The sequence below is a fragment of the Rhinoderma darwinii genome, chromosome 13 (assembly GCF_050947455.1).
Source record: "Rhinoderma darwinii isolate aRhiDar2 chromosome 13, aRhiDar2.hap1, whole genome shotgun sequence".
In the NCBI taxonomy this organism is placed as follows: domain Eukaryota; kingdom Metazoa; phylum Chordata; class Amphibia; order Anura; family Rhinodermatidae; genus Rhinoderma; species Rhinoderma darwinii.
Genome location: NC_134699.1, coordinates 29,967,665 through 29,995,047, shown reverse-complemented (window position 1 = coordinate 29,995,047; position 27,383 = coordinate 29,967,665). Strand labels below are relative to the sequence as shown.

At 39.2% G+C, this 27,383-nt stretch overlaps 1 protein-coding gene and 1 long non-coding RNA gene across 2 annotated transcripts; one reads left to right on the top strand and one right to left on the bottom strand.

The window, feature by feature from the left end:
• Positions 1-17,745: 17,745 nt before the first annotated feature.
• LOC142665779 (uncharacterized) lies at positions 17,746-18,801 on the bottom strand. Its single transcript, XR_012851572.1, has 2 exons — positions 18,454-18,801; positions 17,746-17,847 (listed from the first exon to the last, which is right to left on the bottom strand). It is a non-coding gene; the product is annotated as an uncharacterized LOC142665779 (long non-coding RNA).
• Positions 18,802-20,932: 2,131 nt separating this feature from the next.
• On the top strand, positions 20,933-26,745 carry LOC142665748 (uncharacterized). The gene is made up of 3 exons (XM_075845498.1): positions 20,933-21,279; positions 21,886-25,297; positions 26,644-26,745. The coding sequence occupies exon 2, from the start codon at positions 22,673-22,675 to the stop codon at positions 25,160-25,162; it is 2,490 nt and encodes an 829-aa protein (XP_075701613.1). The 5' UTR covers positions 20,933-21,279; positions 21,886-22,672; the 3' UTR covers positions 25,163-25,297; positions 26,644-26,745.
• Positions 26,746-27,383: the final 638 nt, after the last annotated feature.

Below are 27,383 nucleotides of genomic sequence, written 5' to 3'. Positions count from 1 at the left end.
GAACCAGGCTTGCACATCAATATCTACCTAGTAGGGCCACTACATTTTTAAGTCAGACTTTGAAGCTCCCATGCATCGACTGGCGGGTAGCATTTTCGGTCCCTTTTTTGTCTGCACTGGTAGCCCTGACTGTAAAAGGCTACATTCACATGACAAAAAAAATGGCCATTAAAAACTGATCAACCATTTTGTATCAGTGTGTCTCTATATTTTCATCCATTTCCAGACCGTCTGTCCGTTTTTAATGGATGTTTGTCATACGTTTGCCCTTCGTTTTTCATGGCAGTTAAAAAAAACAGATGGATTTCATTTGTCAGGTTTTTTTTTGTCCCAACCCTCTGAAAACACCACAATGCCCACATGGGGCCACAGTGCCCACATATAAAGTGCCATAGTGCCCACATAGATAGTGTCACAGTGCCCATGTAGTTAGTGCCACACACAGTGCCCATGTATATAGTGCCAGACTCCCCTTAAAGATAGCAACCCCCAACTATAGATAGTGCCACCCCCTGTAGATAGTGCCACACACACCCCATCCTGTAGATTGCGCTATACCCCCTGCAGATACCAACATTCGGGCTCTTTCTAGGAGCGTAATCCTAAACCAGAGCGTCGGCCGTGCTGTTTAGCGGGGATTTCGCTCCAGGAGGGGCCCCTGTTGTCAGTGTCCATACACACACACATATACAGGCAGCACACCGTAGGTGAAGTGTGAAATATGAGGGTACTTTATTGCCCCATGTGCGACGTTTCAGCTCTATCCTCTAGAGCCTTTCTCAAGCAAAAGGCTCTAGAGGATAGAGCTGAAACGTCGCACATGGGGCAATAAAGTACCCTCATATTTTACACTTCAACTATTGTGTGCTGCCTGTTTTTTGGATTACTGTATAGCTGGGATCTTGGTCTGCTCCCCAGGGCTTGCACCCACATCTTTTCCGGAGCTGCTGGACTTTCTGTTTTGCTATATATATATATATATATATATATATATATATATATATATATATGTATAAAATATGTATGCTATAGTATGGAATGTATGAATATATTTAAAGAAATTGGTTAAGAAAAAGGTTTGTGCAAGTTTTATCTGCTGTGTCTCTTCTCAGCAATAGTAGTAACAGAGGTGGAGCTGCAACAACCTTCTATTCTGTTTCATGTGTGAATGTGGGCACATCATAAAATCAAGAGACGGGTGAACATTTATTATTAACAAGGTGGTATTATCTCTGCTAAATGTGTTAAAGGGATTAGTGTAAAGATGGAATTAGGAAATTGGCGCTGCGCTGTGCTTACTTAATATGAGTGCCAGCTGGCTGGTTCTGTTTATGGTCACTGAAACCAATGTTCAGTTTTACATGAGAAAGAAATGCTGTGTCTTTATAGGAAACTTTATGACAATTAATTAATATCATTAATGCAAAAAGTGTCATCCCTGCAGAACAACAAATAAATTAGGAATTTATTCCATAAATTACAAGTGTTACATTATTTACTGATAATAATCGTGTCCTACAATTCCACACACATACACAATGCACTATACCAATAGCCTTATTCATCCTGAGCTTCCTTGTTCATGAATATAATACAAAAACCAATACAGCTTCAATCAGGGCTGCTTCATCCATGGTGCATTGGGCGCACCAATAACTCGAGGATTTCCAAACCTAGACGTCCCACACACACGTATTAATTTCCCCTCCCCTCGACCCTCACTCACACTGTGGCATATGCTCAAATTTGGAGGTACAGAGCCGCCGTCTGTCAGCCATTTCCGCTCTCCATCCTAAGGAGAGTATGGCACATGTTAGAAACACGGTGCCTTCTTCTCTACATGGTCTTTATACTTCAATGCATTGTAAGAGCTCAGGTGGAGTTGTGGACCCTGGTAGTAAGGTCATATTGTAAGGTCACATAATGTTTCAGATCCTATATTGGGTTTGGCGAATCAAAAATGCAATGCGTTAGAAATTTAAAAAATGTTCTGTGGCAGACGCTTAACAAACGATTAACATTTCACGCAAACCTATACGGACATCATTGACGTGAAAACCATTCACCCCATGGAATGGGGAGGTCCTTGGGGCTCAGAAAAAGGATCTGATGCCACTCTACCCATATCTCTATTTTACCCCCAGCCGACTTACTACAGGCTCAGGGGCTCATATTTTTGCTCCTCGGGACCCCACCCAGCAGGAGCCCAAATAAGCCAGATCCCCCATAATGTATGAATTTGGGACCATACCCACTATGAATCCCCCCCATTTTATCCAACTCCAAGGATACCCCAAACATGCCATCCTCTCCCATAACACCAAAAAAACAATCATATCGCACACACTAGCCCAAAGCAAAATCTACCCATAACGCCAACTGTCAACAAGAACACCATCCCTGCTAAAGTGGGCGCCACTGATGGCCTGGTACCTGAGGCTTGTGACACCGTAAATCCTACTAATAATTGTACAGCATATTTTATTTAGACCCTGTGTAGCGCTCATATGTAATGCTTTATTGATGGAGCTGGTATTTAGTTCCTCAATGTTAGTATTATTTGAGCTCTCTATGTTGGCAATAATTTAGGCATTGTGTGGCACAATGTATTTTTATTGCAGTGTATGGTATTGGCGGCACTGTATAGGATTGTTATTTGCACAATTGTCTAAATATCATCCAAGGTAAACACAGACCATCCGTAAGTGTGGAACAGCAGGAAAAAAATACAGACGCTTCCAGGTCTAGCAATGTCTGCAAGGCTTTGTTAAGATGAAAACCAGCGTCAGTTTTATTGATAAAGACGTCTCTCCGTATTTCCAGAATATATTTACATTAAAAAGGGCAAAAATAGGTCAAGCAACAACCGCACATATATTCATAAATGACATCAGGAACAAAGAAATATGATCTGGCAGACACGTTTAAGACAATTGTGGTCTTTACCCATAGCCTCTGCATGGCCACTGGACCCCCTAGATTAGGGGTGCTCAATCCGCGGCCCCAAACAGAGTGTTGTCATTATCCATCAGATCCGTTCTCTCTTCCCTGCACTGATCATAGCAATCAGTGCAGGACTTGGAAGATATATGTGAGCGCCCTCTATGGGAATTATGAAACGCTTAGCTGTTCCTGTAACCCCCATAAATTACTGTGGAGAGAGCCATGTGCAGCCACCTCCTCTTCTCTGGAGTGCCGAAAGTGAAGCCAGGGACCCGCATTTTCCCGACAGACGGGAGTCCCAAATGTGGAACCACCACATACTGTTGATATGCCATAAATGTCTCAGATAGGAATAATCCTTTTTGTATTATTGCAGTCCTTGGGAGTAGTACAGACTAACAATGTGGCCCTCGGACCAGAAAAAGTTGTTCTCCCGGGCCCCAGAGCCTAAATATACTTTCGGATTAGAGCTGACAAATCTCTGCACAAACCCTTCTGTGGACATGGAAGGATGATAGTGGTGCACCAAGGAGGAAAAACCTCACTGACCTCCAAAGAAATTCCTAACAATATCAGCAGAGGTTGCATTTTGTGTGTTGGTGTTCTCCTTTACGTTGTATTAATTTAATGATAATTCCACTTTCACTGACGATAATCTGTTTCCTCTTAAGATGCATTATCGTTTCTACCATGAAATCATTCAACATTTTCCACTTTTTTTGGAGGTTGATATAAAATTTAATTTATAACCCTTAAATAACACGCTTAGTAAATGACCCCTACACATCTCCAGGGAGCAACCTATTGTTAAAAGTTCATGAAGCCTTCAGCTTCTGGAAAAGTCATGAATCAAGCTCAGAATAAATTGTTTGGCAATTAACAATCCAATTAACACGGATACATTTCCGAATGTATTTTTGGTTATTTGCATATAATTAAAGCTCAGTGACAATTGTAAATGATTCAGGTTGTAATCCCCTCTTTAAATAAGATTTAAGGGCCTCCCTGCATAAAGATTTGTGGAATATTGTCCCCCTATCATCATGAGACACATCCTCCTTCAATGTCAAATAGCATTTATTATTAATGAGAACTATTAATAGCTGCCAGATTATTATTTATGGCTTTAGACTATTGCGGTTAACTGCTTGAATTCATATTGCTCATATGGATTTTATGAAAAATACTGAAATTAAGCATCAAACTAATACAGACCCGCTAAATACAGACCCCAGACCAGACCATCTAAATACAGACCCCAGACCCCCTAAATACAGACCCCAGACCAGACCCCCTAAATACAGGCCCCAGACCAGACCACCTAAATACAGACCCCAGACCACCTAAAAACAGACCCCAGGCCACCTAAATGCAGACCCCCTAAACAGACCCCAGAACCCTTAAACAAATCGATGATCCCCTTAAACTTACCTTCAGCTCACCTCACCTCACGGTCTTCTCTCTTGCTGCTGTTGTAGGAGCTGTGGTCATGTGACCAGCAGGTCCCTAATCGGTAACAAGAACTGTAGACATAAGGTTATGTGACCTTTATGTTTTCAGGTCCTTTACATGACATACACAATGCCGTTTTCTCGCGGTGTTTGCCGGGAGCCTCGGGGCCCCGGGCGGCCGCCCCAAAACGCCCAATGATGATCCGCCCTTGCATCTGCCCCTTATAACGCAAACCAATATGATAAATTAGTTGTGATAGTTGGAGGGCCCTCTTACGGATCTTGCATTTGGGTCTGGGATTTGTCTATGTACACTTTTAAATAAATTTTTTAATTCTTTTCATTGAATCAAAGTTTTTTGTGTTTTAAGTACTTTTTAAATAGACTTTTATTAAAAATGTTTTTTACTTTTTACGATACAGCTTCTATGTATCCTGTATACATTGTTCACTGTCAGTCAATTCCGTTAGTTCAACTGAGAGTTGAAACTGTAATGTCGATTCATTACAGAACTTAGAAGTGATCGATATTAGTTGGATCCTGTGTGTCTGATCCGCTCTAAGCCGAGCTGTCAATTCATCTGAACTGACGGAATCAGCTGAGAGAGAACGAAAGTTTCTATTATTTATTTTTTTTTAAATAAAAGTCAACTAGAAAGTGTATAAGACAGAAAAAAAATGTAATAAAAAAAATCCATCAAAAGGTGTATATAATCTTTAAATGGAATCTGTCACCAGCATTTGATCTGTTGAACTCTCCTCACCCCTCACTGGCCGCTGCTGTCAAATGTTCATTGCCGTTATCCCCTCTCCTAAACTCCTTCTCCGACTGTAAATAAACATTTTGCGTCTTTTATGGTAATAATCTGGTGTCCCTTTGTGCGCGCACACCAGAACAGGACATCGATGGGCAGGCGCTGGATTTCGAGTGTGCTGGGGGAGGCGAGAAGCTGTCAATCGAAAGTAAGGAGGCGGAGTTAACGCGTAAAGGCTGGAGGAATGAAGATATGACTCTTTTTGACTGAAGATATGACTTTTTATGCCCATTACCATACAGTGCAGGAACACTAAAAAAACAGAATAGTAAAGCTACAGAGCCAACTTAGAAGATAATTATAGGTTATATAGAAATTAATTTTCACCCACTTTTACCAGGTATTGCTGGTTTAATAGGTGAAAAGCTGGTGACAGGTTCCCTTTAAATTACGTCTCTGAGAAGGTCACAGATATTCAGCGAAAAAATGTATGTCATTTGATTTCATTGGGTGTCCTTCAATGCTGTTTCACTTAGAATAGTGCTCCAACAAAAATGAGTGTTTACATGGCTGTTTCTAGGGGAATGCCCTCAATGTCCTTTGTACTCTCCCCCATTGTGCATGGTATTATATAATTGAATACTGGCATACCACTTGCTAGTATGTGCTACCTTTGCATCCCTTATTTTTATACTAATGGTACCACGCTTTTAGCTTTTCAGCTTGCAATAGCTTGTTTCGGCATTAAGGCCAAGATCATACACATATATTTGATTCAGTTTTTGATGCATTTTTTAGATCAGGCTTTTAAACCAAATCCAGAGGTAGACCAAAAAGGAAGGAAAGTTATAAAGAAAAGACAGATGCATCTCCTTTCTTTTGTGTCCACAACACTAAGCCAAAAACTGCACCAGAAACTGCATCACAACTGCGTGTGTGTGGCTGAGGCTGGAATCACACTTAGGGCACGTTCAGATGTGGCGGAATGACGCTACGGACAGTCCGCAGTGGAAATCCGCAGAAGCCTTTTTTTCAATTGGTTTCTATACCTTATTAGGTTCCTTAGTTTAGACGTTGCGGAAAATAACTATGCGGAATTAAGGCTGCGGTGCAGAATTTACACTCTGCAGCATGCAAAGAAGCAGCGGATTTTCACTGCGGATTTCATCCTTTGCAACTTAAAGGCTGAAATCTGCGACAAGTTGGCTGTGATATCCGCCACGTCTGAATTAACTGTCAAATATGCAAAGTTTGCTACAGCTTCGTTGCGTAATTGCCACGAATTTGCCGCAAAATGTGCAGCGGATATGTTCCATTATGTCTGAACGTGGCCATATAGTTTTTCATGCAGTTTGAGTTGTAGTTTTTGATGCAGTTTTTGGAGCCAAAGTCAGGAGTGGATCCAACAGGAAGAACTAAATGTTCTTTCTTTATTTTTCCCAATCCTTTTGAATCTAACCCTGACTTTGTAGCAACGTCTAAAACTTCTTACAGTATTACTTTTAGGCCGGGTTCCCACACAGTAGCCGCAAAGTGGATGAGATTTAGAAAATGTCATGCCCGCGCTGCAGAAAAAAAACGCAGCATAAACAGTAATAGATTGACCTGCGGTACGGAATTTAATTCCCCAGCATGTCAATTTCTGCTGCACTTTTTTTTATTTTCTGTTGCGGATTTTCCCCATTGAATTCAATGGGGATGCAAAACCTGCAATAGAAAGCCAAGCGTTGCGACTTTTACAATGTACGCCGCAAAAATCGCAACTATGGAAAATAAAAATCATACTTACCCAGAAGTCTCTCCTTCTTCCTGCAGTCCGGCCTCCTGGGATTACGTTTCATGCCATGTGACTGCTGCAGCCAATCACAGGCTCCAGCATCACATGGCCTGCAACGTCATCGTAGGAGGCCGGACTACGCGCAGAGAAGAGGGGGGGGGTAAGTATCGAAGGTTTTTTGTTTTTTTACAAGCACTGCTTTCTGCAGCGGAAATTCTATCCGGAAAACCGAACCATAATGTGGTGGGATTTTTCGGACAGAAGGTGCTGAAGATTCCAGGTTGGGTACGCTGCGTGATTTTTACGTAGTGTATCCAACACGTGGGAACTCGGCCTTATTAAGCACAGTGATAAGCACATAGCATACACACTTTTGTGTCAGGCTGTTCAGGAACGCACCTATTGACAAGGGGAATGGTAACACCCAAGTCAATTTTTTTTTATACATTTCTAGGGAACATAGATGAGTTGTAATATCACAGGGAATCAAAGTACTAAGACAGACATGTCAGGAGAGCTCGCAGGTGCTGTTTAAATCATTCTATGTATTTTAAGGATTTGTGCAAAAAAGGCTTTGGAAGAAGTGACATAAAAATCTTAAAGTACACACAATAAGACCTCAGGGTCATCCATGAGAAAAGGTGGAGTACAAATTTTTTAATCGGAAACATGACGTAGTCAGTTTTGTATTCCTTTAAGAATATCCTTAATTCTAGCAAATAAGAAGCAAATTTAAGTATATGATTCTCATGGGAGCCAGCTGCATTACAAATGCTGTATAATTGGTAAATTTTATGCTTCATGTCTATCATATTTGCAGTTCACGGAATTGTGTTCTGTATATCGGCACATAAAAACTTGCTCAGTCTTGTGGGCAGGGTGGGGATTGAATTATTTGGCTGTGGGAAAATAAGAAAACTTGTGATTCAGATGAAAAAAAAAAAGAAAGCTCAAAACACTTGTTAATTATTGAGATCTATTACTATTGTATACAGGACAGAAACTATACATTTATATTATTTTATAGTAGGTATCTAACTGCATATTCTATTAGTAGAAAACATTTCTAGTTCATCTATAAATCTTATATAGTCTAGAAATCATACATGTATAAAATACCTTACACAATGCTTATTTCTAGTTTAAGAGTTCCACTGATGGAGTATTGGACCCGTAATTGCACCCGTATTTAACTGGTGAAATGTACTAACCCCCATTGACTTCTGTGATTATCTAAAGTCTCCCCAGTAGAATCGTGCAGGGCCTGGGTGTTGCAGCTGTATGAGCAGCCCAGCATATTGCTGTACTATGGATGGCTGAGATTGACCTTCGGCTAACCAGCTTTTACTGGCCTGACAGCTATGTGGTCCAAATTGTAGGAGTATTTGGGTAACACCACCCCATTTGGCACACTATCAATGTACGCTGACAACAGAGTGGTATCCACCGGGGTTGGCATACATTCATTGGCCTATCCCTGTTTAGCAGACCAGCCACTTACTATGGAGCAGTAGGCCACTAGATCTTTCGAATTCAAGTCTACAGAACGCTAGGGTTTTGCCAAAGATGAAAGAAATCAATCTACATACAATGTTTTATTTAAAAAAAGTGAAATATCTTAAATTAGACACATCTCTTTTCGTAATACATTAATAAAACACCAGACACATAGCTAATGGACTACATCGACCATCAGTAGGTCTCTGGACCACCTGAAATCTGTGGGTCACAGGACCACCAGGGATTTGGCGATTGAATATAATACTCACCACAAGGTACCAACCAAACTATAACTTCTTATCAAAGAAGGAAAGTTGATTTTATCACTAACCACTAGATACCTGGATCCTTGCTGTATTGCTGAGCTGCCGTAGAGGAAAACTGGGAACTGAATACTAAGAGTACTCGACTCTGGCAAAGACTACAATGGTGACAGGTCATATTCCAGGTTTCTGGAATGCTGATTGTACCACTGACGTTTAGATGCGAATTGTTGATTGTGCCAGTGACTACCAGAGTATAAACATACCATCACTGGCTTCTAGGTAACTGATGTGGACTATTACCTGATCTAGGTAACTGATGTGGACTATTATTACTGGCTGTGAAATGAAGGCAAAATATACTACTGAGCACCAAAGATCGGGTAATGCTGAATGTACCACTTACTACTAGGAACCACGTGCTGACTATTTCCACCATTATGGAGGTTGGGCTTCATGATGCTAATAAAGGTATAAGAACTATTATGGAGAACAACTAGTCCATGATCCTATGATGGTGCCTAAACTGTGATTAAACTAAAGTCTCATTCTACATATAGCAGAACAAGAGGTCCAGCACCACTATTGGGATCCAATTATTATTATCTAAGCCACACAACGGAAGCTTCAACTTACATCAATTGTTTTGTGGACCTATAGTTTGTCCTGGTGTCCTGGAGATAGCTTGGTGGCCCACATATTAGAGGCTTGATAGCTCTGACTTCTTAATTGTCGTTCCACCGCTACTCCTAGAGTTTTGCGATAACTTTTTGAGAAAATTCTTTGAGTATATTACATTTGGCCTTATGCAACATTTCATATTTTATGTTTAATATTTTAAGGCGTAACTTGAAGCTTTTAGGGCCCATTGCAAAATCTGTAACAGGGCCCCCTAACTATCATGCGTCATTTGTAGTACTGGTCTCCTCATACAGAGCAGAGGGACCTTTTGGGTCCCTCAGGCTCCATGGTCTGGATGCAAATGCAACGTCTGTACCCCCTGCATATGGAAAAATAGGTCATCAGTGAAGAAAACGAGTTGGTTTGTAACCTACTGAGTATTTTTATTCTTCTTTCAGTGTATAATAAACCCAACGTATTATGTTATTATAAACAAATTTAGTATTTGATCTTTAAACATCACTGTTGATGGAGCTCGTGTTTTTACTAGATGTCTAATTTACCCTTTATTTGTGGGTAGAATAGATCCAAGCTGTCACTGCCCTTCCCACACCATAATTATAAACCTCACTGCACAAGAGAATACAGTATGTCCTAAGAAATCCTTGCATAACCCCAAACCTAAGCCAAAAATGACGGAGTAATCAGATGCTGGGCTGCAGCGCTCCACGGTGCCGACTCAGCAAACACAATAAACTGCAAGGCTGGCAATTTAAGTAAAATAAATATCTGACCAAAAACAGTTTGTGTGCAGCAAATCACATAGACTTTCTATAATACTGGAAGAGAACAATAAAGATCCTAAAGACGCAGTGACACAGTACTTCTAGAGGGCCTTACAGACTGATATATGGCAACTGATAAAAATAATGCTGTATACTATGATATGAAGCACTCCATGTGCTGCTGTATGGTGCTCTGCCCATCGATCTAAAATAGAAGGGATATTGCGGTATAGTAGGGTCTATAGTAGGGTAGGAGCCGTATAAAGAGTTGTCAACCAGATTTCCCAATCTCTTTACAGGCAAATCTGCCAATATATTTTTTAGGATACATCACCCCATGCCCAGGATTTTTTCATACCAAGGCAGAATTCTTATTCTCCTAAGCAACCACACGTGTGGGAAATATAAATTGCTGCGTCCTGAAGGTCCAAAATAGGGTGTGTCCCATAAGGTTTAATAATTCCTATACAACCCAATTTCCAGATAGAGACAGGCAAGGCCTGCCATTTACATTTTCCGTCTTCTATCTGGGTCATTTTTAATAGTAGAGAAATCAATGACGACATAACATTTAGCACACCTGTAAATTGCACTAATCCCGTATTAGATTGTTAAACAAATGATGTGACTTCTGCTTCCACAACTATTTATTGCTCCTCATAGTAAGTGGATGTTGCCCAAAACCTTTCCCTCAGGAAGCCACAGGTGATGGACAGTAATCCATTACTACAGATTCTTGTCTTTGAGCAAGATTTAGCGCTCTTAAGTGGGTTAAGGCATTAAATATCCCATTAACACAACTGAGATCTGATAAGATGGATTTTAATTATTTACTCACAACACACTTAATGGGACTATAGCAAGGTGTAAAGTGTAATCTTACCAGGCCACTATGATAGAAGAGTATCTAGATTTCCTGGTCTTTTATTATCATAGTTATAAAACATGGGCGTATTCACAAATCTGCAAATTTCCACAGTAAACTTGGACCTATGGACTTTCTTAAAGGGGCCGTCTCACCATGACAAGCCCTGCTTCAAACAAAGCCGGCCCAGCGATCAGCTGATTGGCACGAGTCTGGCTTACAAAACCTGTGACAATCAGCTGTTATCGCCTAGGTAAGTTGTGGTCAGCCATTGGTCTACAGCAACTGATCCCCTCTACGGCATCTATACGGCCTAATAGGGCATAAAGAAAGGAGTTGTCGTGGTGAGCCATCCCTTTTAATCTGGCTATAGATGTAATGATTATCGTTAACGATCCGAATCATTAACAATAATTATTACGTCTGTGGTACTAAAAACTATTAATCACAAATGATTGAAATTTACTCCATTAGATCAAACACTACGTGATCATGCTCCAAAGTTTTCTAGGACGCTAGAGGTAGCATTTAGTTATAGGGGTTTTCGGACATTGAATTGGCCATCAATATCTGATCGGTGGCAATCCTACTCTTGCCATTTGGGGTCCGACCATTGGCATTTACATAGGCCCTATTGATGGTGCTGTACTAAAGAGAATGTTTAATGTGGAGAAAAAAACTTAGATGACTAGGCCAAAAAATTATTTTTATAACTCTGAACCTGTATGGAGTTGCAATATGAACATATGCATGAGCCCTAACTGTGTATATTGGGTAAAAAATGTGAGTGTCTCTACTACTCTGGTTTACAATGGCATCTAAGCAGCTATGCACCCATTTATACCTTTTAACATTTTTAAATCCAATTTCCATGCCCCCCCTTTTTATGCTTTCTCAATACAAAAACACTATTCCACCCATCCCTGTTGGGTCTAAAATTTATGACCATTTGTAAGTATACCCAATCATTGTTTAGCATTTTTAATACTACATAGTGGGCAAAAAAAAAAAGAAACAATTTTAAATATTTATATCCTATATATGTAAATCAGAATACAACGGCATAAAGTTGGGTACAGCAGGAATAAAACGGTTCTGTCATGGCATATCAGGGTCACATGGTTTTTGTACTTTCCCTAATGAGTTTTGTGTTGTAAGTAACCCCCAGTGCCCTATATTGCTTCAGTTTACACAACGGAGGGTGCATTTCTGTGAGCTGACTTTCCTTTGTACATTAATAAAGCACAGTTAACCTTTACAAGCAGCATAAAGTTAATAGTTTGTCTAGAGAAGGGCACCGGGCTGCAGGGACCTCATTTCTTTGTGTCTCATTTTGTTCTCTACAGCACTGTCAATGTAACTTACCATCAATATCATATTCACTTGTTTATGTAATGTTTCATCCGCAGAAAAGAAGAGAAAGAAGAGACATTGGCATTTGCCTTTTCTCATCCTTGTCTATGCTGTTAAACTGTAGGATATGAGTCACTGCTCCAAGTTAAAGCCACACAGGGCTGAATAATATTGATTTTGGAAGTATGTTTTAATAGAAAAATTTATATTTTAATATAAAATTATTATTTATTACAATTGAAGATATCTTAGATGAAGTCTTGATTGCAAAGGGAAAAAAAAAACACCTGTCTAGAAGGGCAGAGGGGCATGTGGGCTCCATCAGGCCCTAGGGCACAGATGCAACTACAACCTCGTATAGCTACACCCAGAGGAATAACATGAAACTCCAGGGCCCAAAGAAAAATCTACAACAGGGCCCACAAACTATCACACATAAAGCACTGATCTCATCATATATGGTACAGGGACCTTTTGGCCCCCCACATGCTTTAAGGTCCAGGTGCAACTACAACCTTTGCGCCCCCTATAGTTATACTTCTGGTGTAAAACTTAAAGGGAACCCGTCACCAGCATTTCATCTATTGAACTCTACTCACCCCTCGCTAGCTGATGCTGTGAAAAATTCATTGCCGTTACCCCCTCTCCTAAAATCCTCCTCCGACCGTAAATAACGGTCTGCAAACATTTTGCGCCTTTTATGGTAATAATCCATCAGTCTCGTTCGTTACTCTTTTTATGCCCGCCCACCGCTGAAAACTGGCCCATCCTGAATGCTTTCAATCAAAAGTAAGCTGTCAATCAATAAAAAGGAGGCGGGGCTAACGTGGAAAGGCTTGAGGAGTGAAGATATGACTCTTTTATGCTGATTAGCATACAGTGCTGGAACACTAAAAAACTGAATACTAAAAGGTACAGAGCCGACTTAGAACATATATATAGGTTACATATACATGATTTTTCACCCATTACAACCAGGTATTGCTGGTTTAATAGGTGAAATGCTGGTGACAGGTTCCCTTTAAAGTGCATTCCCACTGCAGACAGTTATGGCATTTCCACACGTCATACACGTCTGATAGGTGGGTTCTTTCTTGGCTATTTCAGTAAGATAACCTCTATAGGCTTCAATGGATAGAACTGCATACAAGCACAACCACCTCGAAACTTTGTCCCCTACTAAATGCAGCTTCTATCTTGGCACCCTTGTTTTTCCGAGAGGTGGGGTTTCCACCATCTATCAGACATTTATGTGGCTATGAAGTAAATGCCTGGAGTAGAAATACCATTTTAATTTTCTATTCATGCCTGGGAGATACAGTATACACTTCATATACAATAGCTGTGTGTTTTCGGTTCACTAGACCTTTGTAAAGGCAACATGGGCAATACAGACTTTGGCATGGCAGCACATATCGTAGGAACCTTAAAGTTTTTCTATGACGTGTCGGTTTTAGAGAGCTGCCTATAGATGCACATTGGTAATGATCACAAAAAGAAGAGGAACAGACATATTGGTTGGTCCAATATTAGACTAATTTAAAGCTGGCCCTACATTAGAGATTTCAGACGATCGTCTTCTGAATGACTTGTCGTTCTTGGTTGGTCTTTGAAGGTTGTTGTTGCTATTTTGGACATCAATGATATAAGTTAAAATGACAAATCTCCGATTGATCTTGATCAGGGGTCTGGGCTTCTATTGTGGATCTGTCGTTTGTGTTAAATAACTTTCCAAGTACAAAACCGACAACAAATAAAAAAATTCAACATGGCAGATAAACTTTTCCGTGGATATCTGACATCAGTCGGCATCTGCCACGCTTGTTCGTGTCAGCATAAAATGGTCTAAATGAGCCTTTTCGGCTGACTAAAATCTCTAGTGTATGGCCACCGTATTTTCTAATAGAATAAACTAGTAAGATGACCATCCATCACTGATTTCACGAAAGTCTCATGGACAAGGAGCTTTTAAGCTGTTTTGCTTAGGTGATTGATTTACTCCTGGTGGACACATTTGCAGGTTTGTTAAAGATTTTTGGTGTTTAGCAACAAGCAGAAGCTGTAAGAGTTTACACAACATGAAGTCTGAGATGAATGTGCCGAGATGAAAGAAGTCATACGGAAATATTTTCTGGCTTATTGCAAGTCACACATGAGGACACATTGATCTGTGGTCTTCTTGATATGTGATATTGTGAACGTGTCACAATGAAGATAAAGTACCGGGGTCAAGAAAAGTAATCCTTAGCAGGTTGTAGGGATTCTGTGTAGGCTTCATAGAGAAAGTTCAGACAAGGTCAGGGTGCAGCAAATTAGGCCATTTGTCTCATAATAACCTCTAGAATATTTAATCTCACCTTGGGCAAAATAGAGATAATCTTTCTCTTCCTCCGTCAGTTTAGTGTTTACAAGCTTTGGATTTTCATCCTTTCCATTGTTTCAGTTTCCCCCTTTTAGGGCTTTTACATATAACAATAGGTGTTTACTGTTGATACTGAAAATGCTTTAAGGATTTTCTGTAAAATAATTTCTATCATGCAGTTTTCAAAGAGAACCCTTCAACCTAGAGCATCTGTAAATTGACCTATGAAACATATGAAACCTATGAAGGTGTTTTCTAGGACTTTGACGTTGATGGCCTATCCTTAGGATAGGCCAATAATATCAGATGGGTGGATGTGCGAATCCTGACACCTCCACCAATCAGCTAACTGAGCTGATGAGCACCGCACCACGCATGTGGTAGTGGCTGTTCCTGGTATTGCAGCTCAGTCTTTTAACGCGAAACGGCACTGACTGAACCATACTGTACCTTCGTTTGCCCCCTTTTTCATACAGAGGCATATGGAGGTGTTTTCTGTTACATTCCAGATGTCTAAGGGATGTTTACGTATGGCTACATACAAGCTCCAAGTTTAATGGAGTTGTAATACGAAACCCATAGAAGTCTATGGGGCCATACTGTTCCTCCATATGCCTTCAATTCCATACGGAGACATATGTAGTTGTTTTCTGTTGGATCATATGGCTTTCCACAGAAAAAGAATCATGGCATGTTCCATTAGATGTTATATAACAGAGATATTCTCTAGTAATACCTCCATACTATTGTGACGTACTGAGACACCACACAGCGGCACATGGAGTGCCCAAGACTCCTTACGGGGCTGTAGGGACTTTGTGTAGTACTGCACGGCTCTGTCATATGCATGAGGTCTTACAAATGGCTGATGAGAATTTCTAACAGCGTAACACTACAACCAACTAATTGATCTATAGCGGTGATAAATTTTAAGGGAAATTGATCTGAGATAAAAGAATGCATTTACTCATTGACCCCCAGTTTACGGTCGCTGGTAATTATCTGCTCTCATCTCTATTTGCCTGAATACATTCCCTCTGTATATGAACCTGAGCAAATCTGAAAGCCTCTGACCTTTTAAAAGAGGATTCTGTGCGTAACAATTTGTTTATTTGGCTCCGAAAGGAAACTGATTGCTTCTGACACGCGTTCACCGACCTGGCTCAGGCAGACTGTGACGTGTGAGCTCAACAGTAACGTTCTGTCCATAGACCTGCACACAGCACGTATTGTATATTCATAGGAAGAGTAAATACAGGAACATGTGTGCTTCATTCATAAAGATGGTATACATGGCGTCCGTGTTTTCTACATCATACAACTCCTTAAAAAAGTCACCTTTATACAAAAATCTATTAATATTGTAAATTTTATATATAAACTTAATATGTTTGAAACCTCTCATCCGACAAAATGAGGTCCATCACATGACCATGGACAGAATTTTATCCAATGGAAGTAACCAATGAAGGTTCCTACTAAATGACTGCAAGCATAGATCTTGAAAACAGTGAGGAATAAATATATAAATTATATTTGAAAATGTTATAACTTTTAATTATACAAAAAATAACATTAATTTGCCGAAACCGACAACCCCTTTAATATTATAATAATATACTACGGTGTCTCCAAACTAGTCAAGAGGGTTCAATTAATATTATTTCCATAGACCGTATCCGGTGGGCCAAAAATTATGAATACCCTCTCCTTTTAGTTGAAATAATACTTAACCTGTATTGAAAATAATTAATATATTAATATTTACACTGAAGCTTTTTGAAGGGAAGGAGATTAGAAGTGCTTTAAAAAATATATTGCAATTCACTTTCCAAATTACAAAAAGGGAAAGTGAATTGCGACATTTTCTAAAGCACTGCTAATCTCCTTACTTTCAAAAAACTTCAGTGTAAATATTACAATATTACAATAATATTACAATATTATTTATTAATTATTTTTAATACAATTTTAGTTGTTATTATTATTAACACTAAAAGGAGAGGGTATTAATTTATTTTGGCCACTGGATGTGGTCTATGAGAACTAAAATTAAGGCAAAATATTACTTATGCATTAATATTTGTTTGAATGAAACAAAGTAAATCTTTAAATATATTAAATATATTATTCGCCTCTGCTTCCATTATCCAAAGTTCTAAAGGATCTCATGTCATGAGCTAGTTAGGGTTAAAAGAGTTTTTCCAGATTTCATATTTGACATGTCAATATTAATATTTATAGCGAGGAAACATATGTATGGATGTATAACTGTGGACACCCTTAACACATAACAAATTTGTGAAAACCTTCTTAGGATAGTTATAAATGGTCCAAGCACTTGGTCTGATGTGATGATCGGTTACATATTGGGATGCGTATGTATTGAAAAATCTCTTTTAGTTAGGGGATATTATCATAGAAATGGGAGAACCTGAGGAGAAGAAGATGTCTCACCAAACATGAAACATCTGACCATATTTTCTTTATCATATTTATTTTTGGAGAACTAAAATTGCAAAAGCCTCCTAGTAATTTGTTGTTGTTGTTTTTTTTATATAAAAATGTTCATTCTAAAACTATATGAAGGAAATAATTCTGTTAGGATATTATAAGTTGTATTAAGGTGCCCACACACATTAGACCGGTGGAACCGGACATCTTCATGTGTATGGGAGTGTCCCAACTCTCGCCCAATGGCACGTCTCCCAAGGTTGTCTCCCATGATTCCAACATGCTCAATCCTTTCTTGCTATGGAAGATAAGTTACTGCCAGAGGAGTCTGGCAGTGGCTTATTCCCCTCTCCGTATTGGAAAAATATGCACACTTGGCCGAGCGCGCAACAGCTATCTAAATTCTATGGCCACCTTCAGCCATATTAGCTAAGTAATTTAAAGATCCTATCTTACATTTGCTTTCATGTGGGCTGCAAATAACCCTGGGCATACACAGGCCAATGGTATGACTCAATGTGATTATCCGGCTTATATTTCTAGATATTTTTTAGGGAAATTGTTCTTTAATATCTTTGGTTCAATAAGTGACCACATATTTATATAAAATATCCAGATGCAAACAAATTTAAGTTTTATTGCAACAAAAGATGGTAAAGTTGAGGTGGAAAGCGACTTGGTAAGACGTTTCGGCCGAACCTCGGCCTTTGTCACGGTCGCTAAAATGATAAAGAATAAAATGCTTTTACAAAGTTGGCAATAAAATTTACAAAAATACAGTATGAACAAATGAAAATAATAATATGAAAATAACATATATAGATGAGTTATCTCTGTTTACATGAAATTATATAGCGCTGTCACCTCAGATATACACAGAGAACAATTATTATACATTATAAGGAAAAATAAAAATATTTTAATACTGAACTGTATAAAGAAAATTGCGTGATCAATTAGTGGAACACGTAACACAAGAATTAAGGAAATCATAATCATCTATGAAAGAATAAGTCATAATGATCTATAAAAACAAGACTAGGGGCTGAATAGTCAGAACAAAATTAAGTTAAATATGCTCAAGGAGGATCTAGCAGTATATAACTGTATGTGGCATAAACAATCTGGAAACCTCTGATGGTGATGCAATACCTAGGTTACATATATTGATTTAGTTTTGTTATTGTGGTGGGGAGAGGAAAGAGTCCTCACTGTAGACCATACCATAAAGTACCGGTAGAAAATAAAGGACAGTGTGAAAAGGAACAAACACTAGAGGATAAACTAAAGGGAGAAAGTAAGAGGAAAGACATGTGCTGCTGTACCTGTAAGACGATATCACTGGTATGGGTTGTCCGCCGGATATTCCCTGTGTGTCTGTGCTATGTGAGTTGCGTCTGTGTTTATACCAGACCAACCGGAACTGATGTCAGTGGTACAGCCAGAGCCGTCTAACAGCTGATATGTGAGTGCAGTGAATATTCATGAGGTAATTATAGCAAGGGACCGTGAAAAAGAAACCTTCTGGGAGTATTGACAGAGCCATCTAGCTGCTGATATGTGAGTGCAGTGAATATTCATGAGGTAATTATAGTAAGGGACCGTGGAGAAAGAGAGCAAAGGGACCTAGCAGCTGATGTGAGTGCAATGAATATTCCTGAGGTTATTATAGTAAGAATGTGTGTTAGTGTGTATATATATATATATATATATATATATATATGTGAGTGGCATGTAATGAAGGAATGCAACTATATAGAGAAGTATGTTGACAGAAACTGATTGGACGCTATCTAGTTGCCATGACAACGAACCAGAGAAGGAAAGGGACCGTATGTCTGAAGGTATAGATGATCTCAGCCCATGTGTATGGGATGTCAATGTAAGGATAGATGTAGGAACGGTATAGAAGGTGATAGTAGTCATGGCAACATGGAGAGAAGGGAAAATTAGAAAAATTAGAAAAAATAAAAATAAAAAATAAAAATCAGAAAAAATATATATGTATAAAAATGAAGGAATAAAGATGAGATTTGACAGCCGGTTTTATGGTACTTTTACCTGGTCCATGTGGATGTGTTTTTTCTCTAGCGTGTCTAGAAACAGAAAAGACAACAAGTTAGAATATGCAAGTCAAACAAGATATAGGAACTGGCATTAATACATGAACTGCACAGAAGATAATAGGGTTTCGTATCAATTCATTAGGTCAAATTCCCTATTGAGACCCCTGGGACTTAAGGTTTGTAATGTATGTATCCAGTAGGATTCCCGTTCCTTAAGTAAATGTATGTGGTTGCCACCTCTACGTGGTTGAGGAACGTGTTCAATTATCTGGAACTGAAATTGGGAAAGTTGATGATTAGCCTTACTGAAGTGGTCTGGTAATGGTAACCAGTTTTTGTTACAGCGGATAGTAAAACCTCACTTCCTAAATCTCAATATAAACGCATCTCTAGGATTGTAACAGATGAGACAACACGACACACTAGATTACAAGAAATGACTGACAAATTCAAAGACAGAGGTTATCCTTCACGGATACTTCAACTAGAACTGCATAATACGATTCAAGAAGATCACACACCTTGTACCACCCGCAACGACACTAAACTAAATAGAATTCCGTTTGTACATACATATCACCCTTTGGTTCCAAAATTCCAACAAATTATTAGAAAACATTGGCACCACCTCAGTACAGCCTACCCGACCATTCTAGAATTTAAGTCGCCTGCGATGATGTGCCTCAAACGCCCACCCAATTTCAGGGATAGATTGGTTAGAGCAGACATTGGCAGCAACACTAAATTGCCCAGACAAACTTTCTTACGACCCAGACATAATGGAACTTTCCCATGCCTCCATTGCTCATGCTGCTCCAACGTTATCAAGGGTGATCGGTTCCAGCATCCCCACACTAATAAATCTTTTCCCATAAAAGGCTTTTATACATGTGATACCAATTTTGTGGTATACCTGGTAAAGTGCCCGTGTGGGCTAATATATGTGGGCGAAACCACACAACACATTAGGGATCGCATAACAAGCCACAAATCTACTATCCGCTGTAACAAAAACTGGTTACCATTACCAGACCACTTCAGTAAGGCTAATCATCAACTTTCCCAATTTCAGTTCCAGATAATTGAACACGTTCCTCAACCACGTAGAGGTGGCAACCACATACATTTACTTAAGGAACGGGAATCCTACTGGATACATACATTACAAACCTTAAGTCCCAGGGGTCTCAATAGGGAATTTGACCTAATGAATTGATACGAAACCCTATTATCTTCTGTGCAGTTCATGTATTAATGCCAGTTCCTATATCTTGTTTGACTTGCATATTCTAACTTGTTGTCTTTTCTGTTTCTAGACACGCTAGAGAAAAAACACATCCACATGGACCAGGTAAAAGTACCATAAAACCGGCTGTCAAATCTCATCTTTATTCCTTCATTTTTATACATATATATTTTTTCTGATTTTTATTTTTTATTTTTATTTTTTCTAATTTTTCTAATTTTCCCTTCTCTCCATGTTGCCATGACTACTATCACCTTCTATACCGTTCCTACATCTATCCTTACATTGACATCCCATACACATGGGCTGAGATCATCTATACCTTCAGACATACGGTCCCTTTCCTTCTCTGGTTCGTTGTCATGGCAACTAGATAGCGTCCAATCAGTTTCTGTCAACATACTTCTCTATATAGTTGCATTCCTTCATTACATGCCACTCACATATATATATATATATATATATATATATACACACTAACACACATTCTTACTATAATAACCTCAGGAATATTCATTGCACTCACATCAGCTGCTAGGTCCCTTTGCTCTCTTTCTCCACGGTCCCTTACTATAATTACCTCATGAATATTCACTGCACTCACATATCAGCAGCTAGATGGCTCTGTCAATACTCCCAGAAGGTTTCTTTTTCACGGTCCCTTGCTATAATTACCTCATGAATATTCACTGCACTCACATATCAGCTGTTAGACGGCTCTGGCTGTACCACTGACATCAGTTCCGGTTGGTCTGGTATAAACACAGACGCAACTCACATAGCACAGACACACAGGGAATATCCGGCGGACAACCCATACCAGTGATATCGTCTTACAGGTACAGCAGCACATGTCTTTCCTCTTACTTTCTCCCTTTAGTTTATCCTCTAGTGTTTGTTCCTTTTCACACTGTCCTTTATTTTCTACCGGTACTTTATGGTATGGTCTACAGTGAGGACTCTTTCCTCTCCCCACCACAATAACAAAACTAAATCAATATATGTAACCTAGGTATTGCATCACCATCAGAGGTTTCCAGATTGTTTATGCCACATACAGTTATATACTGCTAGATCCTCCTTGAGCATATTTAACTTAATTTTGTTCTGACTATTCAGCCCCTAGTCTTGTTTTTATAGATCATTATGACTTATTCTTTCATAGATGATTATGATTTCCTTAATTCTTGTGTTACGTGTTCCACTAATTGATCACGCAATTTTCTTTATACAGTTCAGTATTAAAATATTTTTATTTTTCCTTATAATGTATAATAATTGTTCTCTGTGTATATCTGAGGTGACAGCGCTATATAATTTCATGTAAACAGAGATAACTCATCTATATATGTTATTTTCATATTATTATTTTCATTTGTTCATACTGTATTTTTGTAAATTTTATTGCCAACTTTGTAAAAGCATTTTATTCTTTATCATTTTAGCGACCGTGACAAAGGCCGAGGTTCGGCCGAAACGTCTTACCAAGTCGCTTTCCACCTCAACTTTACCATCTTTTGTTGCAATAAAACTTAAATTTGTTTGCATCTGGATCTTTTGCGTACCTCTGTGAGTGCTGGGGTTGTATATTTTCAATATTGTGGGATTCTCGTCCCTACCTTACTAGCACCACGCCAATTGATTGAGGAGTGCATCCCAATATCTATTTTTGATTACTACTGTACCTTGGATGTCTTGCACCCTGATATAGATGACGTCATCAACTTTTGCCTTCGATTCCACTACCACGGCCAATATTTTGGCACAAGTCACCAACTCAGGAGACTTTTTGAGAATTCCTCCGCAGGAACTACGTACACGAGACTACGAAAAGGAACTACGAAAATATACCTCCTATGACCTGCATCGCACAACTCTGGCGGAATATCATAGATTGGAGAGAATACCACGTGGCCTCAGGAGTCACCTTCGACCAACCCTCTTTTCTGACGATGAAGAATACTGTCAACAATTCCAGAGGATCTTAAACAAATGCTCACTGGATTTGATTCTACTTACTATTTCTCATCTACAAACCAGAATTTCAGAATCCGATATTAAAATCAAGGCTTTGGAAAATCAACTATCAGCAACTCTAAGCCCCAGTGAATGGGAGAATCTGAAAACACGTACCGACATTGCCATCAACGACTTTTCTAAGACCATACAACTAAGAAAACGCGATAAATTCCAGAGGGACGCAACGGATTACGATAACAACAGGGTTTACCGATGGAACGAGTCGTCAACTTACGCAAATTCATGGCGCCAACCACGACAACAAACAGAAAATTTCTCCAGTTCTGGCAGCGACTCCTCTATTGGTCGACGTCCTCCACGTTTTTTAGGCAATCGGAGAGGCCGAAACGGACCACCAGGCGGGCGGGGAGGAGATGGACGAGGTCGAGACACCAACATACAGACGAGGTCCCAGGTAGGAAGAACCACCTGGTCGTCAATCTCTCCTCTCATTCCCTTACGCCAACAGAACTGTCAGTCTTACAGAAAGGCTTGTCCTTCTGCCCCACCGCCCCCTGTAATACGTTCATTCTCCAGCAGGAATTGAACTACTTTTACAGATCATTACGACTCAAGACACACTTTGGACTTACTGATCTATCCACTTCCCAACAGCCTAGAGACGTGTGCTCAGAAATTTCTATTTCTAATTTGGGCCTCCGTAGCAAAAGCAATTTTGCTCCCCCCAAAATCTACCACGCTACAGAATCAGTGATTGAACTTGTACAAAGAGACATTGATGTCGTCTTGCACGATTACAATTTGGGCTACTATCCCCATCAAAAAAATTTGTCCACTGAAGAAAGGACATCCTTAAGGGATTTACAACATAACCGGGAAATCATAATTAAACCAGCCGATAAGGGAGGGGCCATTGTAATACTTGATTATAATAATTATGTCTCTGAAATCAATCGCCAACTTACTGATAGTAACACCTACCTCAAAATACCAAGAGACCCTATTTCCGATATACGCCATAAAATCAACTCCATCATTGATCATCACCTTGATATTAATACAATTGATCACAAAACACACAAATTTTTACAGAATCCGTTTCCAATCACTCCCGTATTTTATGTCCTACCAAAAATTCACAAGTCTTTAATCAATCCCCCTGGTCGACCAATAGTTGCCTCCACCGACTCTATTTCATCCCCATTAGCCATCTTTTTAGAAAAAATATTGACTCCCCTCATTAAAAAAACCAAATCATTTCTCCTGGACACCAGCCATTTTTTACAGATTATTAAAAGTCTACATCAGATTGAGCCTACTAGCCTCCTAATTACATTGGATGTCAATAGCTTATACACATCCATCACACATCAAGATGGCCTAGCAGCCACAAGTAGCCTCCTGGACACTACCGATATGTCCATGAATTCCAAATCATTATGTTTAGAACTACTCGAATTAATTCTGAATGAGAATTATTTCTTATTTGGGGACAACTTTTATAAACAGATCAATGGCACTGCTATGGGTTCTAACATGGCTCCTCCATATGCCAATGCCTACATGGCAGAATTCGAATCTACCCACATTTACACCAATCCTAGATTCAGGGATAATGCAATCTGCTGGCATCGATATATAGATGACATATTTTGCATATGGAAAGGTACTGAACAATCTGCCATAGATTTTGTCCAGGAAATTAACACCATACGTGAGGGTCTACAATTTACATTAAATCTGAGTTCACAGGAGATAAGCTTCCTGGACACGTTGGTTAAGAAAAATAACACTGGCCATCTAGTTGTCGATCTATATACCAAACCCACAGACAGAAATGGCCTGCTCCATTTCCAGAGTAACCATCCGTATAAAACTAAAACCTCACTTCCTAAATCTCAATATAAACGCATCTCTAGGATTGTAACAGATGAGACAACACGACACACTAGATTACAAGAAATGACTGACAAATTCAAAGACAGAGGTTATCCTTCACGGATACTTCAACAAGAACTGCATAATACGATTCAAGAAGATCACACACCTTGTACCACCCGCAACGACACTAAACTAAATAGAATTCCGTTTGTACATACATATCACCCTTTGGTTCCAAAATTCCAACAAATTATTAGAAAACATTGGCACCACCTCAGTACAGCCTACCCGACCATTCTAGAATTTAAGTCGCCTGCGATGATGTGCCTCAAACGCCCACCCAATTTCAGGGATAGATTGGTTAGAGCAGACATTGGCAGCAACACTAAATTGCCCAGACAAACTTTCTTACGACCCAGACATAATGGAACTTTCCCATGCCTCCATTGCTCATGCTGCTCCAACGTTATCAAGGGTGATCGGTTCCAGCATCCCCACACTAATAAATCTTTTCCCATAAAAGGCTTTTATACATGTGATACCAATTTTGTGGTATACCTGGTAAAGTGCCCGTGTGGGCTAATATATGTGGGCGAAACCACACAACACATTAGGGATCGCATAACAAGCCACAAATCTACTATCCGCTGTAACAAAAACTGGTTACCATTACCAGACCACTTCAGTAAGGCTAATCATCAACTTTCCCAATTTCAGTTCCAGATAATTGAACACGTTCCTCAACCACGTAGAGGTGGCAACCACATACATTTACTTAAGGAACGGGAATCCTACTGGATACATACATTACAAACCTTAAGTCCCAGGGGTCTCAATAGGGAATTTGACCTAATGAATTGATACGAAACCCTATTATCTTCTGTGCAGTTCATGTATTAATGCCAGTTCCTATATCTTGTTTGACTTGCATATTCTAACTTGTTGTCTTTTCTGTTTCTAGACACGCTAGAGAAAAAACACATCCACATGGACCAGGTAAAAGTACCATAAAACCGGCTGTCAAATCTCATCTTTATTCCTTCATTTTTATACATATATATTTTTTCTGATTTTTATTTTTTATTTTTATTTTTTCTAATTTTTCTAATTTTCCCTTCTCTCCATGTTGCCATGACTACTATCACCTTCTATACCGTTCCTACATCTATCCTTACATTGACATCCCATACACATGGGCTGAGATCATCTATACCTTCAGACATACGGTCCCTTTCCTTCTCTGGTTCGTTGTCATGGCAACTAGATAGCGTCCAATCAGTTTCTGTCAACATACTTCTCTATATAGTTGCATTCCTTCATTACATGCCACTCACATATATATATATATATATATATATATATATATATACACACTAACACACATTCTTACTATAATAACCTCAGGAATATTCATTGCACTCACATCAGCTGCTAGGTCCCTTTGCTCTCTTTCTCCACGGTCCCTTACTATAATTACCTCATGAATATTCACTGCACTCACATATCAGCAGCTAGATGGCTCTGTCAATACTCCCAGAAGGTTTCTTTTTCACGGTCCCTTGCTATAATTACCTCATGAATATTCACTGCACTCACATATCAGCTGTTAGACGGCTCTGGCTGTACCACTGACATCAGTTCCGGTTGGTCTGGTATAAACACAGACGCAACTCACATAGCACAGACACACAGGGAATATCCGGCGGACAACCCATACCAGTGATATCGTCTTACAGGTACAGCAGCACATGTCTTTCCTCTTACTTTCTCCCTTTAGTTTATCCTCTAGTGTTTGTTCCTTTTCACACTGTCCTTTATTTTCTACCGGTACTTTATGGTATGGTCTACAGTGAGGACTCTTTCCTCTCCCCACCACAATAACAAAACTAAATCAATATATGTAACCTAGGTATTGCATCACCATCAGAGGTTTCCAGATTGTTTATGCCACATACAGTTATATACTGCTAGATCCTCCTTGAGCATATTTAACTTAATTTTGTTCTGACTATTCAGCCCCTAGTCTTGTTTTTATAGATCATTATGACTTATTCTTTCATAGATGATTATGATTTCCTTAATTCTTGTGTTACGTGTTCCACTAATTGATCACGCAATTTTCTTTATACAGTTCAGTATTAAAATATTTTTATTTTTCCTTATAATGTATAATAATTGTTCTCTGTGTATATCTGAGGTGACAGCGCTATATAATTTCATGTAAACAGAGATAACTCATCTATATATGTTATTTTCATATTATTATTTTCATTTGTTCATACTGTATTTTTGTAAATTTTATTGCCAACTTTGTAAAAGCATTTTATTCTTTATCATTTTAGCGACCGTGACAAAGGCCGAGGTTCGGCCGAAACGTCTTACCAAGTCGCTTTCCACCTCAACTTTACCATCTTTTGTTGCAATAAAACTTAAATTTGTTTGCATCTGGATATTTTGCGTACCTCTGTGAGTGCTGGGGTTGTATATTTTCAATATTGTGGGATTCTCGTCCCTACCTTACTAGCACCACGCCAATTGATTGAGGAGTGCATCCCAATATCTATTTTTGATCACATATTTATATAAAACGTTAATAATACAGGACAATACAGTATACAGCAATGGTTTCCAACCTATGGCTCTCCAGCTGTTATAAAACTACAACTCCCAGCCGACAGACATCCGTGCATTCTGGGACTTTGCAATTTTGTAACAGCTGTCAAGCCGCAGGTTGGGGAGTACGGATATAAAGTATGTTACTATTAATATTCCTTTAAAAAAACTCCATATTTTCTAGTATCCTATCTGAAGGTCTCTAGTAAATCCCTTGCGTATTTATTTAGGAAATGATTTTGCTGTTTTGCTTTAAAACATATATCGTTCTTTAATCTCAATTTATCACGCATAACCGCAGTTGGATGGATGAGATTATGTGAGCAAAAGAATGAGTGCCAAGGTTTAGAATTTGTGAGCCCTTAATAATCAGGACGGATGGATCCAAGAGGGCTTCTCCAGACCCTCTCGCGAGAGATTAGCTGGCTGCCAGCTGCTACTCTGGGCACTGAAATGAGACAATCAGGGC

Bases quoted from the DNA above. Each gene is read 5' to 3' on its own strand.
- LOC142665748 (XM_075845498.1), top strand. From the start codon at position 22,673: ATGGAACGAGTCGTCAACTTACGCAAATTCATGGCGCCAACCACGACA.